Source organism: Adiantum capillus-veneris, chromosome 5, assembly GCF_014529385.1.
Source record: "Adiantum capillus-veneris isolate H3 chromosome 5, ASM1452938v2, whole genome shotgun sequence".
In the NCBI taxonomy this organism is placed as follows: domain Eukaryota; kingdom Viridiplantae; phylum Streptophyta; class Polypodiopsida; order Polypodiales; family Pteridaceae; genus Adiantum; species Adiantum capillus-veneris.
Window position 1 is genome coordinate 47,852,668 of NC_140935.1, and position 18,490 is coordinate 47,871,157.

Genomic DNA, 18,490 nt, shown 5'->3' on the forward strand with positions numbered 1-18,490 from the left:
TGGATTTATGATCGAGAGAATGACCGAGGCAAAAGCGTGCGGAGAAGACATCACCAACAAAGAATGGGAGTATGCACGAGACTGCGTACCAAAGATAGAGTACTCATATACCTAAAGCATATTGTAAATTTTTTCTTGCATTGTAGTGCCTTTCTTTTAACTCTATGTGGTCAAAGGGTCGTCACTTTCGTATGTGCCACATTGACGAGCGTAGAACCACCATGGATTGTGCCATCATGGGCAACTTTGACACAGACGGTGATGAAGCCAGGTACTACGAAACTATTGAAAGAATACTAAAGGTTAACTTTAGAACCTTTCATACCTTCATGTTCGAGCGCAAGTGGTTTGCAAATGTGTCTAGATGACATGAGGATGGCCTCTACAAGGTGGACTCTAGTGTGCATCACACAGGGAGGTATGACAATTTACTTTTACCGCGCAATTGTGAGCAGGTGAGTGACATGTATCTTTTTTATTCTTATTTTCTTGTAGAATTAATTATATCAATGTTACTCACTTTGAGCTTCTATTTTATATGTCATCTATATCCCAACAATCCACCAACCAAAACTTTGGTTCGTAATTCCCATAACATCTCAGGGGAGAACCATTTTTTCCACTAATGAAGTGAAGACCATCTTCGACCCTCTTCCACCTCTGAATTTGGATTAGGTGGAAACAGAGGAGAGGGAGGTCGATGAATCAAGTCTGGCGGCAGCAAGTCTTAGCGAGGATGATTGTCATGATGATGAAGATGATGAGATGGAGGATGACGAACTCGAAGATAATGAAGCCAATGCATCCGCAAACGACAATTCCGTTTCTCTCTTTATCGATTTAGGAGCCATGGGCTTAGAATTGGATGATGCCTCATGTAGAGATATTTTGGAAGATGACTCATAAACATTTTGCAGTTATGAAGTTTTTTGGTCGTGTAATCCATTCATCTCTCTCTCCCCCCTCTTCCTCTCTCTCTATTTGGGAATATGCTCAATCACTACAACATAACATCAAGATATCGACGCAGTATATATCGACGGCCGTAGCTTTCCACGCGGATATCGACGCTCTTTTATCCCATCGATATATGCGTCGGAATAGCCGTCGATATGCGCGTGGAAATATGCGTGGCAAGGCATGCTTTTCCACGCGTATATCAAAGGACATTACCACGCGTATATCGATGCACATTTCGATGCTAAAAATTTGGTGGAAAAAAAGGGGAACCCGCGCGCAGGGGCCATTTTCGCCTTCAACACGCGCTCTCAGATCTTGGCTGAAACCTGATGCGCATGTATTATGGAACAACCCCACCCCCCCCCCCCCCCCCCCCCCCCCCCCCCCCCCCAACCCCTCTCTCTCTCTCTCTACATCGTGTGTGTGTGTGTGTGTGTAGGAAAGAGAGAGAGAGAGAGAGCGGTGTGTGTGTGTGTGTGTAGGAAAGAGAGAGAGAGAGAGAGCGATGTGTGTGTGTGTAGGAAAGAGAGAGAGAGAGAGAGAGAGAGAGAGAGAGAGAGAGAGAGAGAGAGAATTAATGTATGCATAGGAAATTAAAATTAAAGATAGAGAAATTAAAGAGAGAAATGAAATGAGATGTTATATAGACGTCTTCAAAAGACCAAAGTGACCTATGAGACCAGAAAGTTACAATGTGGTGGATCCGATACAAAGTCAGAATAACAAGATGACAAAATAAAATATTATGGTATCCTAAACTACTGGGTGTGGACTAAGCAGCTAAAACAGCTAGTTGGGATAGGTAGATCATAGGAGATCCAGCATTTGTCGATCGCTGGCAGACCTCATCAATCTCCTCCATGGTCAGTAGTCTGACCGGGCGTTGTGCATGTCGAGCCAAAGTGACCTGGATCCTCTGATGCAGCCTCTGTCGATGTTGTGTAGTCTGGCCTCCGCAGTCATGGGCATCTGGATCTCCCTAGCTCAGTCGCTCGTTCGAGCAATAGAGAGATAGGGAATTAGAGAGTGAGAGAGAGAGATAGGGAAGTAGAGAGAGAGAGAGAGAGAGAGAGAGAGAGAGAGAGAGAGAGAGATAGGAAAATAGAGAGAGAAAGAGATAGGGAATAGAGAGAGAGAGAGAGAGAGAGAGAGAGAGAGAGATAGGGAAGTGGAGAGCGAGACAGAGAGAGATAGGGAAATAGGGAAATAGAGAGAGAAAGAGAGATAGCGAGAGCGAGATCAAGAGAGAGAGAAAGGGAGATAGCGAGAGCGAGATCGAGAGAGAAAGAACGAGAGATAGGGTACGTAGACAGAGAGAGAAATAAAGAGATAGAGAGTGTCTATATATATATATATATATATATATATATATATATATATATATATAGACAGAGAGAATTAACTAGAGATAGCTACAGAGGTAGAGAGAGAGAGATAGATAGTAGATAGAGAAAGAGAGAGAGAAAGAGTTAGGTTGGGTGACCAATTGTGTGAAAAGGACAGAAACTCTCTCTATCTCTCTCTCTCTCTCCCTCTAGAAGAAACTATGGAACTAAAAGAGGCAAATGGGTTTTGCCCGCTACATGCATTGCCATGTACACTTGGGAGTGCACGTATGTGTCTACCCATATACGATTTGACCAATAAAGATGAGATTTTGACCCGGTGGTCCTGATCTCCGTACACCTTTGGACCGAGGTGTACGGAGATTGGGCAAGACTAAAGAATGCGAGGTAGTTTACATTGTGAGGAGTATATATATTAAAACAACATTCATAATCATTGTAGCTGGCAACGTCATCAACTAACATGGAGGAAAAGATTGCATGCTCATGCACGCTCTGCAAGTATCAAATCCTGCGTAAGCGTAGGATATGTAATGAGCATGTGCAGAAGTACGGAGAGTTTGAGAGAGAAACCGTACAGAATCTACGATACGACTCCTACGGAACGGGCATTGATTTTCATGACATAGCACCTACATCTGAGAGAGAGAGAGAGAGAGAGAGAGAGAGAGAGAGAGAGAGAGAGAGAGAGAGAGAGAGAAAGAATTATGCGTGAAGGTACGACCAATATAGAGCCAAGGATGGAAGCAGAAAAGGGCTTACAGACAGAAGACGATGGCATGGAGGAGATGCTGGATGCCTTCTTCCAGACAAGCGAGGAGAACGCTAACGAACCAACACCAGAAGCCGTGAGCCTATCTTTTGAAGACATGTTGAGGAAGATGGCACGTCAACCAATCTATGAAGGCGCCAAAATATCTATGCTTCGTACTTGTTTGGCGTTTTTGAATCTTCAATCAGTGTACGGGTGGTCAAATGCAAGCGTCACTGCTTTATTTAGGTACGTAATTTACAAAAGAGATTTTCCAATTGCAACGGTGACGTGCTTGGAGAGCTTTTTAATTTAATGTGGCTTAAACAGGTTGTTGCGGGAGCAACTTCTCTAAGATGGCAATGAAATGCCCCCTCCAGGCCAGACGCAAAGCAACTATTGACCTCAGTTGGCTTGGACTACAACAAGATTCATGCATGTCCAAATGATTGCATTCTTTTTCGCAATGAATTCGCAGATTGTCTGTCGTGTCCTAAGTGCGGAGCAATGCGCTACAAACAAGATGCAGTTGGCGAGACAGTGCCAGCTAAAGTGTTGCGGCATTTCCCTATTATTCCTAGGATAAAAAGCATGTTTCGTTGTGGTTCCATTGCAAAGTTGATGCGGTGACATTCTATGAATAGATCCACTGACGCAACATTTAGGGTGCCCGCTGATTCAAAGGCTTGGAGGCACATTGAAGATACCTGGCCACATTTTAAGAGTGAACCACGCAATTTGCGTTTGGGCATGGCAATGGATGGAGTCAATCCATTTGGCCTGAGAAGCTCGTCATGGAGCACTTGGCCTGTGTACCTTATCAATTACAACCTCCCACCGTGGCTTGCCATCAAGAAGGGTCATTTGATATTAAGCTTGATTGTACCTGGTAAGTTCAAGGCAAAAAACATGGATGTTTATCTAGCTCCACTAGTTGATGAGCTCCAGGAGTTATGGCATGGGATCGACATAGCAGATGCAGTTGAACCAGTAGGACAACAGCATGCAAGGATCCATGGACTTCTTATGTGGACTATGCATGATTGGCCAAGATACGGAGAAGCTTCTGGTAATGGTTCTTGATTTACAAAATTCTCGCTATTCGCAAGCACTTTGCCTTGGCCTGATTATTGCTTTAATATATGCAGGGCTAACAACTTCGGGATACAATGCATGTCCAATTTGCGGGCAGTCTTTGGATATGTGCTATTCTGCCTCTTTTAGAAAGACAATTTATCAAGGTCACCACCGTTATCTTCCAGATGGCCATCACTTGCGCGAAGGTCAGCTTGGTCGCGTCGAATGTCGTCCTATGCATGTACAAGAGTGGCGTCGCCGATGGGAGCAACATGAGGGGCAACCTGTTCCAGGAATGAAACGTTTGTCCATTCTCCATACGTTGCCATACTGGGGTGATCTACTAATTAACCATTTGCTGGATCCAATGCATATATTCAAGAATGTGGGAGAGCTCCTCTGGAAGACAATCATGGGAATGAAAGACAATCGAGCTTCACGAGATGATTTGCAGTTAGTTGGAAAGATGCCAGAGATGTGGCCTTTCACCAATGCAGCTGGCCAAACAAAACTTCCAAGAGCGCCATGGGTATTGCTAAAAAGCGAAGAGCGACAAGTTAAAAGGGTGATTTCAGAGTTCGCGATGTCTCAAGACAGCATTCACCCATGACGATCAACTGTCAGGACTGAAATCGCACGACTTGCATAAGTTCTTGCGACATTAGATGAGATGGACGAAGGTATGGCAGAGGAAGCTTACAGATATACGAGGGATGACGTAGACGAGGCATAATTGACACTTGTAGATGAAGATGCAATGGATGAAGAAAATCTACCAGAACGAGTTGGGGCAGAGTTATGTCTGCAATTAGAGATAGACGATGATACGGTGCAAGATCTTATCGATGATGCTTCACTCGTCGAGGCCTAGGCCTGTAAGTTTTTGTGTGAAGACATTGATTTAAAATTAAGCTTAAAGTTAATTTAAACAAAGGTGTTCTGTCACTTTATTTTACTTTCTTTGTGCAGGACTTTAGTATGGCAGACCAATTTCTAGATCCCGCTTCTATGAGTGTAGATGCATTTATGGGCTTTGTCACACGGATGACGCCCAGTCAGATGGCAGAGGCTTCTCAGTACTGGGTAGCCAGAGGCACGGGTACTACGCCTCCGGGCTTCACACCCGAGGGTCCGACGCCTATGGGGGGGACGTCTATGGGTGGAGGGATGCCTATGGGAGGGAGGACGCCTACGGGTACAATGCCTGCGAGGTCTCCTATCATGACCGCTTTGACACCTAGGGATGCGGCAGAGGCGGGTACGTCCTCATCTCCGCAACACAGGTGCACTCGCCGATCTCGACGATCGTCAGGTGGAGGTGGTGGTTGCTATGGAGGAGGGTCCACAAGTCGACCCCTCCTCGCTCACGACCCCCGTCCTACCCAGGCACACCTCTCGACACACCTCTTGGCACACCTCGGACACCTTGGGGGGCACACGATCTTAGTGCCTCCAAGCTCTATACTGTACGGGCAGATGGTTCTGTTAACATGGATAGAGTCGGGACTGAGATGAGACAGCGGATTCGCCAGCTCATGGAGCTGCAATTTTCGACCAGCATTCTGATGCCTTGGCTTGACCAGGATGAGGACAAAGTCAGTTATATAGTGGAGACCATCATGAGAGAGTACCAGCCTGCTCCAGGTTCAAAGGCTGTTCCGAGGAGGTGGATCAAGGGTGTTGCACGGGACACCGTGAAACATCGATGAGATGCAGCTTGGCAAGCTTTCAGGACCGGCTCGTCGAAGCCTTCGGGCATCCCACACGAGACGTGGCAGTAGATCAAGGAGGATGAGCAGACAGCGGTCACGCGGTTCAGACAGCAGTGTCAGGCCGCGCAGATACGACAGATGACCAGGGGGACATCTCATCTTGGCAGCGGAGGCTTCGACACCTTTCTCTATGAGTTTGTGAGTTTCTAATCCAATCCTAGCTATGGCCTTTTTTAGAACGTGATGAATCATGTATTCTTATTACTTTTATTTTTGTATAAACGCAGAATCTTGCGATGCATCGAGCCCTGACACGCCAGGAGGAGACATATAGATATCGTAGAGGTATCTATGAAGTATTGAATGATCTTGATACTTCAGGAGAGCCTATAGACTGGGAGGCCTTAGAGTCTCGCTGATCGCTTGAGGTGAAATGTTAATATGTGTGAGTTGATTTAATTAAATAAGTATATGTGAAGTAATATCAATACTAATTTAGTGACTTGTCCTATGTGCAGGTTGTGACGCCTAGTCATCAGTGGATTTCATATATATGGTTTGTGAGACACAGACACGCTTCTGTGTCTCTTTTTTGTATAGACATATATGGTTATGGTTATTGTTCAAACAGTTATTGTTTTCCTTATGGTTATGGTTATTGTCATTGTCATCGTATAGACATGGTTATTTCTCCTATTTTTGTATAGACATGGTTATGGTTCTTGTTTTGTTTATGGTTATGTTTGACTTTCTGGTTATGATTATGGTTATTGTTTTGTTTATGGTTATGGTTATCTGCATTATAGTTTTGATCAAAGTGGTTATGGCTGGTTATGGTTTTAATTTGGTTATGGTTTTGCACAACTTAAGTTCGTTATGGTTATGGTTTTAAGTTGGTACGGTTATGGTTTTGCACAAAGTTCATTTCATTTCTTTCATTGACCTTAAATCTCATGTGAGATCCTACATGGATAGCATGTAGGAGGCGTATACATGATATGGTTTTTTTTGAAAAGTTTATGTAAAAACAAAGGGAACTTTGCCGAAATTTTTGCGGAAGCACGGTTGATTTTGGTGCTGCTCGCTTTCTTGGGCAGAGGATAGGCAGTCTGGCTATGGCTGTGTCCATCTTTTCACTGAGCATAGGCTAGGCTGCCTGTCCTCTGTCCAAGAAATTTTTTTCCTGTTATGGTTGTCGCTATATGCGTCGCTAAGCCCGTCGAAATATGCGTCGATAATATTACCTTTCGACGCGTATATCCACGCATATAGGGATGTTTTTGTAGGGATGCGTATATCGACGATTTTTTCGATGGGATGCGTTGAAACCTGCGTCGAAGGTCCCCTTTTTGGTTGTAGTGAATTATGTTGATTAATTGACAATGATTATTTTAGTTTTAACCAAGTGTAATCTTATTATCCCCCCCCCCCCCCCCCCCCCCCCCGCCCCCTCCTCCTCCTCCTCCTCTCTCTCTCTCTCTCTCTCTCTCTCCCCCCTTTTTTAGATCTGAAAAGTTTATACAATATTCTTTAATTTTTATTGAGAGGAGGGAAACACCTAAATTTGAGAAAAGGGGGGGGGGGGGGGGGGGGGGGGATGTTTATTTTAAGCCAGAATTTGAAAGTTTAGCCGCCAAATTTTGTAGTAAAAAATAAAAGCGATAATAACGACGGTAATACATGTGGTAATAAACGCGGAAACTGTCGCGACAATATTTTAAACACAACCCCCCCCCTCTCCTCTCTCTTCTTTGTCTACTTGAATTTGCACCTTCATATTGAGGACAAGTCTTTTCATGATTTGTCCTATCCATTGCTCGATTCACCAGGCTAGATATGGAAGCCGTCGAGGTAATTCCTCAGGATGAGAGTGAGAGAGGGGGGAATCATCAGAGAGCGCATAGGTGCAGAGAAAGCATGTCATGTTTATGAGGTAGAGAGAGAGATATTTGGTGTGATGCAGTTAAGGAGCACATTTGCATGTCTAAGTTACTTGAGTACTCCTACCTTGAGTAGATGTCCCAGAAAACTAGGATAAAGGATAGGTACCCCATTAGGGGTAGGATCACGCAGTCCCAGCTCTGTGAAGGGTTTAGCTCATAAAAAATCCCCCAAACTTGAGGTGCATGAGTAGTTAATAGAAGATCCCATAGCGTATCAAAGGAAAGCGCTGATCCTGCTTGGGCTTGTCTTTTACTAATAAAAGTACCTATGTGTGTGTGTGTGTGTGTGGAGAGAGAGAGAGAGAGAGAGAGAGAGAGAGAGAGAGAGATTCTCGGCATATGTAAGTAGTTGTTGAACTTTAGACATGAGGGACTTTATATATCTAGAAGAAGGAGGAGGATAACTCTTAACAATATAGAACCAACGGATAGCAAAGATCTATTTGGCGAGTCAATAAGTTAAGACAATACAAGCAAGAGGGCAATGGGATGACCAATTTAAAAAGGGGGGGGGGGGGGGGGGGGGGGGGTGGGGGGGGGGGGTTTTGGTACAATGCACCTGCCAGGTTTTGGTTCCACCTATAAAATAGAAATTTTCAATTTGGAAAAATTGTAAATTTTTAAAACAAATTTTCCTAGTTTAGTTATAATTTTCAGAAAAACCTGCAGAGAAACCTGTAAATTTCAAAAGCCCCAGTTTTTATTTTTGTTTGCAAAAATATTCTTTGGGAACACTCTTGGGGAGGGAGAGAGAGAGAGAGAGAGAGAGAGAGAGAGAGAGATAGCTTTAACTTCTTAGATGAGATCTATGTACAAGGGTGTACTCTAATCAAAGGATTCAAAAAGAAGAGAGAGAGAGGGGTTATTAAAGATAGTATGAGTGCTTGTTCGAGAGAGAGAGAGAGACAGAGAGAGAGAGAGAGAGAGCACTCATTATTCCTGACAGAACTGCAGGGAGTCATAGTTAGAAGCGGATTGCTCCTGCGCCGCCGAGTGGGTTGAACTGCGCCTGGAAATGAGGTTCGACAAATTCCCTTGCAGAATATTGCTTTTCTGCGATGAGGTTGAAGACGAGTCGTCTACATCCCTCTCGCCTACTGCGCCTAAAGCTGCCTCAAGGCTCTGCAGGATTTCTACAAAAAGAAGCTTGCGCTTACAGCAATCGACATTGTTCTCAGCCACTAGTTTGACCTCACCATCAATATCATCATCCTCGCCATCCAGCAGGTGCTGGTTGAGCTTATGGGGACATGATTTGAACCCATGACGACGTCGCTGTTGGTCTTCCTGTGTGTGCAGCGAGCTTTCTCTTCTTGAGCGTTTGGTGCCCATTCTGGCATCTCTAGAGCTGCTGGTGACCGAAGCCCTAGCTAGTATTTTGAGTCACCACATCTCTCGTTCTATATACTAGCCCGATGGAGCCGCTTTGCAAGTTGCAATTGGTTTTGCTACTATATGTTTGTTTCTTACTTTACGGTGATGTCCCCCGTGACGTCTCTCAATACCTACGCTCAAACAAAAGCCACTCAAGAAATTTGTTCCCTCACGTCACCATTCCAACCCATCCATTTCATAGAATACTCCAATTAAACATGTCCTTCACTTTCCAATTTTTTGGCCTGCCCAAAGGGCAAGCTATAGCGATGCATTCTCTTTTTGCTGACTAAAATAGAAAAAAATGAAGTTGTATTTTCAAGCATTTTTTTTATAGGTCAAAAATGTTGATTGATCGAAATAAGATAGTGGGCACTCATTTAGATGACTAGTGTGTATTTTTGGGCTGCCCAGAGAAAAATATTCAATTTTTTGATTGGGTGATGTAAAACAATCAAATATATTTAGTATCTTTTGAATCATGGTTTGGACCTCTCCTGAGTCCTGCCTAAATGCGTGGACGATTTTAAACAATTGGTGGAATCTTCTCTTGGAGTCTGGAGTGAGTGGAGTTTGAAATGACCTCGAAAGTCTCTCTCTCTCTCTCTCTCTCTCTCTCTCTCTCTAGAAAGAAAAGACGACCTCAAAAATTCTCCACTCCTTCTGAAGGCGGGCCACGGTGGGCGACGCATCTACAGTGCAGCCACAAATGTGATGTGTCGTGCAAGTGAGTGCAACAACGGAATTGCCTCTCTGTCGCACAAGCGCGGAGTGCAAAGTGTCTCTCTCTCTCTCAGCAGTGTGCACGAAGTGTTTTGGTTTGGGGGGGAGGAAGAAGGGGGAAGAAATGCTTAGTAGAGACGCATGCATGGAGGGAAAGTTGCGAGCCACTACTGTCTCTTTGACTGCGATGCTGCAGGTGAACGCACAGGGTTGGAGGCGGCAGAGACGAACTGCAGATCTAAGAAAGGCTGACGAGCGTGACCATGCGGTGGTCTGTCTGGAGGTCTCAAGGAGTGCTTGCGCTAGGATCAGAGTGGCCTACAAGCTGTGGTGTTGTCGAATGGGGGTTCGCTTGGTCCTACGTAAAGGTGATGCTATGGGGATGGAGCTCTCGGCTGTCCACTCCCTGTTCGGTGGTGTTTGGGACTCAGGATCTGGCATGTTTTTGTGTTGGGGGCTTGGCGGCGGCCCTTCTTCTCATGGAAGAGAACCTGCTTGCCTTGCCGTAGTTGGTTTGCTCATGGGGGTTTCATGGTTGACAGATTATGGACTTTTTGTGGTACCTTTGGTGATGGATGGTCGTGGTCATGTATTCTGTTGGTTTGGTTTTGCTGGTGGATCAGTGTTGAAGACTTCGTTCATGCATGTTGGTCGTTCTGGTTTTGGCTCTCCTTTTTGGTGATGGTGGCCCCTTGGGGGTTGGGGTTGGAGGCTATCGGGCTCCACCCATTTCGCGATCTTTGTCCATGTTTCTCCTCGTTGGCGGGTTGGTTTGTGGCAAATGCCAGCTCTCCGGTGGCAGCCGAGTTGGTTGGCTTCGGATTCCCCTTCTTTGGTGGTATATCCTCTCTATCAATGGCTTGGTGGACAAAGGCGTTGATGCGACAGGTCTTCTCTCTTGGTTGCATCCCCAGGGTGCTTGTCCTTCCCTATGTTTGGGTGGCTCCCATGTCAGCTGTTATGTCTGTGTCAGGGTGGCTACCTTCATCAGCTGATGTACGAGGTTAGCTGATGATTTGGTGTCCGTTTGGTGCCATGGTTCGGTGTGAGCATGACCTTCACTGTATTTTTTTTTTGATTTTATAAATTCTCACTCACAAAAAAAAAGAGAGGCCTCAACAGTAGTCGCCCACTCTGTCTGGCATACAACGCAAGTGCATCCAGGCAGAGGCGAAAGGAGATGGAGGCTGAGGAGCGATACCCTTGGACTACAAGCTGTCGACATGGATTTCTAGAGAGAGAGAGCGGAGGAAAGAATATCCGTAGGGAATCCCATACTAGTGGGTTTTAAATTGGTTAGAGCTATGTGCTGCCTGAAGAGTAATAATCCTTTCCTGGTCCTGCTCTTTTCTTTGGTTTACAACATACCCATGAAGGCTCTGTCATAGCCGAGGAAGGATATGAAGCTTTTATGTGATGTATGTGAAAGCGCAGTGACCTGCACAGTTTGCTGTGCCGATGAGGCGACATGCGACTCGTAGGTGCATGCTACTAACAAGCCGGCCATCGAACATCATAGGGTTCCCCTCATTCTTGACACCTCAGAACCAGCTACTTGCGACATTTTCCAGGTTTCTTTGTGTATGTTCATGCATCTGGATTCATTACTGTTCTGACCATGTGATTTAGAGTGGTTTGTAACCTCTGCTCATCTGCTTGGCTCTCAGGATAAAACTGTCCTTTTTCTTCACGTTGAGGACCAAGCTCTTCGCTGTAGAAATTGCGATTTATCGGTGCATTCTTCCAATGCCCTCACAACCAAGCATAGAAGACTCCTCTTGGTAGCCATTACAGTTGGCATGAGCCCTATGGGCACCCTGCCCCCGGCCCAAGAGACAAGCTAAGCACTCAGCATATGCCAGCTACGTATACCAGCTCCCTCAAGGAGAACAACTTTGCCTTGGAGAATTTTGCTGCCCACTATTTTGTTTTGGCTGTAGAGAGTCATAGGAAAGATAATGGTGGCATGGGTAGAAAGGGACCTGTGAACAAGCTCCCACCCTCACCTCAAACAGTGAGAAGTAAGATGTTATCTCTTGAGTTCTATACGCTCATCCCTTCTACGGGAATTAGAGGCCAACAGCAAGACAATAGTAGCAGACAACAATAATGACAACAACAGTCACAATGATAGTGTGATGATGGATGTGGATGCCTCTTTGGTTGAGGATTGCAGAATCTCTGATTATCTTAACTCTAATTCCCTTCTACAGGAATTAGAGGCCAACAACAAGACAGTAGTAGCATACAACAATAATGACAACAACAGTCACAATGATAGTGTGATGATGGATGTGGATGCCTCTTCGGTTGAGGATTGCAGCATCTTTGATTATCTTAACTCTGATGCCTTTGGATGGAGGCTTGACGAGCTACTCTCTGATCTGATTGGTGCTAGATTATGTGATAGCGACCGAACTGTCTCCTCCCAAGGTAGCACTGCATTGCTGCTTGAATTCCGTTAAAGTCATTGAGTCGATAGCAAGCTGCCAGTAAATGTATTTCATATGTCACAAAAGGAGCAACAACTTTGTTTTAGGACGTTCCTAACAAAGGAATCAACATTTATTTATCTGTCATGATTTGTGTCTCTGAGTCAATAACAAGGCCAGTAAATGTATTTCACACGTCACTAAAGGAACAACAACTTTGTTTTAGGATGTTCCTAACGAAGGAATCAACATTTATTTATCTGTCATGATTTGTGTCTCCATAGTTGTGCAAGCACTATCTTCTAAAATACTACAGATTTGTGATGTATTTTGTTGATTTGATTATTGAGCTTTGCTCGTGTTTGCCTTTTGTTGATTTGATTATTGAGCATTACTCGTGTTTGCCTTTTGGTTCTCCTCTAGGAAAGCAACATACTGGGCTTTGGCCTTCATGAAGAGAACTCTTGCTTCGCAGAGCTAGACTTCCTAGAGGAGCATGAGCTCAGCCCTTCTTAGGAGGAGAGTGTGGCATTGGGTCCACAAATGCCTTCCCCTCCGACACATTCTGGCCTTGGTGCGTCTCGAGGGCTTGGGAAGCTGACATGTCCAGCTGTGCTGATGAGCCTTGGGCATTTGACTACCTGTTTATTGGTCCAGATCATAACATCAATGATTTCTCTGTTGTTTCGGATGTCTTCAAGCTAATGTGATTACCTGCTTCCACCTATTTGGTTGTAGGTGGAAGGTGCACACTCGTCTTTTGGATACACAAAGTTTTGTATAGGTGGTTTGAGAGCATGAGTAACGTTTGTGTGTGACATGTTTGTGTGGGAGATCTCTCTCTCTCTCTCTCTCTCTCTCTCTCTCTCTCTCTCTCTCTCTCTCTCTCTCTCTCTCTCTCTCTCTCTCTCTCTCTCTCTCTCTCTCTCTCTCTCTCTCTCTCTCAAAGTAGCTTTATGACGCCGAAGATTAAACATGAGTAACGTTTGTGCCTACCATGTTTGTGTGGGGGATAAAAATTATTGGGTAGATAGAGATTATTGTGTGTTTAGAACTTGAAGCTTCTTTTCCCCTCTCTAGATTATGCATCTGCGGTGGGGGTGTGTGGTCATGAGGTCAATTAGGATCTAGAGCCCAAATCGACACAAGAAGACTCGAGAGTGTTTTAGAGAAAAATTTTGTGGAGTGAGAGCATCGTTCTAATGAGCAATGAAAGAGAAAGGGAAGAGGAGAAAATTTGTTGCTTCATAGCAGCTAGATTCTCAAGGTTTTGGGTCTGTAGACCCCCCTACATGCATACACTTCTCACTCGCACAATGTAGAAGATTGTACATACACATGCATGCAAGAGGTTGCTAGATGTATGGAGGGTTTGAATCTCTTTGGGTTTCCTGTTCATTGGTAGATTGGGCCATCATGATGGCTAGGAAAGTATGCAAAGCACAGAGATAAGGTAGCAAGGAGAGAGAAGAGGATAAAGTTGCCAAAGAGGCCACAAGTCTACCGATAGTAGTGTTACCATAAGGGAAGGGAAGGTCCAAAGTCCAAAACTCTAACTCTTTGGTTTGATCACATGATTCACACCCCATCAAATATGATGGGTGTGGATGCCATCTAAAGTCAAGCCTTCTTGGTGCATAGAGACCCCATATCAATTCAAATTTTCATCGATGTTCCCATGCTTGGAAATGAGCATACTATTTTGCATGATTGAAATTCTGAGGACTTATGGCCATAGTCAGTGTAGCTTCAATCCTATTTGCAGGCCTTGTGATTTTATCACTTGTTTTTTCCAGCAAAGCAGAGACTGTTATATTAAAAGAAGGAAGAAAAAGTAATTACAAGATTATCCCCCCACCCTGACGAGGAGGACAACTCAGCATCCAGAATATGCACTCTTGCAATTGACCTACATACCTCCAACCACTATAACAGAGGATTGTCGTCCTTTCATGCAGAGGACTGTCACTTGGTCATCCAATATACTTGCCATCTGCTAGTTTTTGTTAAACGTGGTTTTGCTGTCAAGTATTGTGACTAGCTTACGACCAGCGACCATTGACGACCAGGAAAGGTTGTTGATTGACATTTCCCCACAACCCATGCTCCCAGTGGCTCCCTGCCTCTATCGATCGCCACAAGTCGCATGGATTACGGGGAAAGGTCAGTCAACAACCTTTCTCTACACCATCATTGATGTATATTACCACAAATTGCACGTGGATGAAATTTATATTGGACACATATTGTCCTTTTAGCTATTCATAAGAAGTATAGTGTATTTACAACCATTTTACAAGAAGGTGTTGCTTTGCATGCCCTACTCTATAACTAAGTGCTACATATTTATGGCATGGTAAGTGAGTATGACTCACAACACTCTAGCCCAAGACTATTTGTCAACTATTGGTGGGCAGATATTTCATGGAGTATTTTTTGCTAAAGCTTTGAGTCAAGGCACTAAAGTTACATGAAAGCTCTAGGGCCTTTTATACGGTATGATACGCTAATCTTGAACTGTGGTAGTCTACAAAAAATTGAATCCTATGCAGTTTTGGTGGTATGGGATGCCAAACTTGTGTGAGCTAGTTGGTAGGAGACTGGATGTTTGTCAAAGCTTTTCTTGCTGATTGCATGTTGGTGTAGTGGGACACCAAATGTGTTCCAGTTAGGTGGTACTTTTTCTAATAATCCAAGCTATTTTATGACGTTTATATGATATGTTCTACGAGAAAGTATGCCACGTACATCTATTTGGTTTTGAATTTTTTATCATTAGAAGCTCTAATTGCACCTTTTAGCATTACCTCTCCAATGTGCTATGGTGTGACTTATGATTGTAATTCCTTGGTCAAAGTTCAAACCAAGATTCATTCTCACTACATCTAGCACTACGAATATACGCTTAGTATTCAAACTTGGAGTGGCTCAATCTCAATAAAACATATTGGATGGCAATCATTCCTTGAGTGCTTGGCTATCTGCAAAGATTCGCTCTACTACAATTGGGCAACAAGTTACTAGAGGGACCAATCAACGAGGCCATGTAAACTTAAAGGTAATGACTTCCTTCCCATGCATCACAAATTTAGTAAAACATTTGTCCAATATTGACTCTTCAATATTGGAGGAGAAGCAGATGATGACCAACATTAACAAGTAAAACACATATATAAGGGAAGGGCATATTTCCTATGAATTATAAAACTAGGTGAAGATGGTGCCACCTCTCTACCGTAAGTACGTATGTTTTTTTTTTTGTTTTTAAAGTTCTCAAGAATGCGAGCACATATTTAATTTCTCATGATCTTTGTAAACCATGTTAGAACACTTTTAATATTATTCACATCTAGCAAGTCCCACATTTTTCATCTTTCAAATTTTGGAGATTAGATAAACTCCGTACAAGCACTCGAGGTCAACCTTCGACAACAAAATTAGATACATTACTACGCCTCCATTGAAGCATATTCAAAACTCAATTGAGTTGCACTAGGATTTTTCAAGCTATTTGACCATTGAGACTCATGTTGCCGAGCAAAAGTGTAATCAAGGCACACTTTCCCACAAAGTAATCAGAGCATACTAGCTACTTTAATTACTTGGTAGAGAAAAAGAGAATGATGTAAACACTCAAATTTGTGTGGAAAATTGCCTTATTAGGGTTTTAGGATTTTTGGAAAGCAAACTTTAGTGAAATTCTTGAAAATCTATTTGGGTCAATGTCAATAATGCTAGTAGACCATATGTTTTCTTACAAGAAGTATCCCAATAGCTACAGCAAGACCAAAAGATCTTTATTGGCACTCTAAGCCATCACACTCAATGATGAGGAGCGCCTAAAGTGCTACTACTGATGACCCTCGTGTCTCCTACCTCATGTCAACGATAAATATAGATGAAAAGTTATCCATGCTATCTCAATAATCTCGCTCAAGGTCAATGCCATCTCTTGTACTCAAAGCACAACTCAAATTGGCTTACCTTATTTGCTTCCAAATCCCTCATGAAGATGCTTGTGATCCATCACATACCCAAGCTCAATGTTGCCAGCAAGTACCATGTCTCTAATAAAGTGGTAGTGCACCTCAATGTGGCCTTTTTCTCTAGTGTAACATTTGTTTCTTGCCAACTATATACTATTAAGGTTGTCGCAATAGATGTAAATTGGCATGTGAATGTGTATACCCAACTCTCCAAGTAGCATCTCCAACAATGCTACCCCTACAACACACTTATACTCAACCTCTGCACTTGACCATGCTATCACTATAGCACACCTATACTCAACCTATGTACTTGACAAAGCAACCATGGGTTTCTTCTTGCTTCTCTATGTGATAGCAACACCCCAAGTGAGAATATGGACTCGTGTGCAATTATATAAACTACCAATCCAATCCGCATCTCGGTGACCATAGAGCTGCACCTATAAATCTCATAAAAGAGTGCATAATATAATGCAACAATCATTTATCACAATGTTCAACTCATTGCATTCAAGTGTGTCTTGCTGGGAAGCTACATAAAGTGGGTCTCAAGCTCAACCGTGTAGCTCAAAGCTTGTTGTGAGATTTTTATGTAGATCAGGCTACCCACAGTCTTCCTATACATGGTGGAATTCTCGAGCACATTGCTCATATGAATCACTAGTTGTTTTCTTGGATGAAGCAATATAGGAGGTTGCTAGAAATGGATGGCCATGCCCAAAGCTATTTGTTTGATCCTAGAGGTAGTCTCTATTGCTTGTGGGAAACAAGAATGCAATATGCGATAGGAGATTGGAAAACTACCTATTTTTTTTTTCTTTTAGTAGGATCGTGGTACATACATTTGACAATATTTTTTGCAAGGTCAAATATGAATTTTTTCTTTGCCACTAGTATTTGTTAGTGGATGTTGCTGTGGTTGAGCATGGATACGCGACTAAGGGGTGGGCAATGATGATGCAACCAAAAAGAGTCAATGCCAAGAAAGGTGGAAATCAGATCCATGGATGTCTATAGACTCTAAAGGAATGACAAAGTGCCAAAGTTGGTATGAAGATGAGCAATGTATTTTATTGTGGTTATATAGGCCAAAAGGTCCCACTTTGGGGATAATCATGAGGAGTAATCCAAGTTGAAAAAAATTTACTTTTGAAGCCGTGTATATGGTGCATTTCAAAGTGATCTCCAAGATCATCTAAATAGATAATAAATTGGAGCTATAGTATGCAGTGTATATGCAGGTCCCACTTTGGGGATAATCATGAGGAGTAATCCAAGTTGAAAAAAATTTACTTTTGAAGCCATGTATATGGTGCATTTCAAAGTGCTCTCCAAGATCATCTAAATAGATAATAAATTGGAGCTATAGTATGCAGGTTATTGCAATTTGAAGGTCAAAGTGGTTTGCAAATATCGGGTATGTTGCAACACCTCAATATGGAATATCTCCCAGGTGTATGGATTTCATTCTTGGCTCAGAGTGCTATCAACACTAACATCATTGAGGTTGACAAGGAAATTGTTCTCACCATCTAAACACACTGTTTCTAGTCTTTTATGCTTTCATAATTACCTAGATGTAGATGAAACGGTAACTCCTCAAAATACTCCACTCCTCCACCTCTTAAGTAATCCCATTACAATTGGTTACTAGTGTGCACTGTTAACTTGAACAACTACGCAACATAGGCCTCAAAAGAGTTCAAAGTCTTCTTCGAAATAAACATACATTGCTTCATCTTTATACTTGGACATGCGTACAATAAGACTTTATGCAAGTCCAAGTAGTTTTCAAAAATGTTTCAATGTGCTTTGAAGGTTTTTGAGAGGTCTACATGGGATATCAAAACTTTTGAGCAAGTTTAGTTTGAGTGTAACTGAAATATGACCCTTGAAAAATACTAATTTTATATGGAATTATTTATCTACATTTTTTTGCAACTTCCTACATGCCTTGAGCACAAATCCCTGAAAGCTTTTGGCGAGATTTTCTATGGTTGGTGAGAATAAGAATTTACACAAAAGCTACTTATAGCCACTAAAGTGTCTTATGTTCACACATCCCTAGTGTTAGTAGCACAATGACCTAACTCCCTTAGCAACACCCTACTTTGAGTGTATAAAAAACATTAGTCTCCCTAGTTTCCAAGCTCTAGCCAACAACACACCACAATCTCCTCTTC

At 43.1% G+C, this 18,490-nt stretch overlaps 1 protein-coding gene and 2 pseudogenes across 1 annotated transcript; 2 read left to right on the top strand and 1 right to left on the bottom strand.

Annotated features, from left to right (window-relative positions):
- Nucleotides 1–8,469: 8,469 nt before the first annotated feature.
- On the bottom strand, nt 8,470–9,177 carry LOC147457261 (uncharacterized). The gene has a single exon (XM_086513557.1). It carries the CDS (start codon nt 9,119–9,121, stop codon nt 8,723–8,725), a length of 399 nt encoding a protein of 132 aa, XP_086369683.1. The 5' UTR covers nt 9,122–9,177; the 3' UTR covers nt 8,470–8,722.
- A 1,091-nt stretch (nt 9,178–10,268) lies between these two features.
- On the top strand, nt 10,269–10,894 carry LOC147457262 (uncharacterized; annotated as a pseudogene).
- Nucleotides 10,895–11,286: 392 nt separating this feature from the next.
- LOC147457263 (uncharacterized) lies at nt 11,287–13,028 on the top strand (annotated as a pseudogene).
- Nucleotides 13,029–18,490: the final 5,462 nt, after the last annotated feature.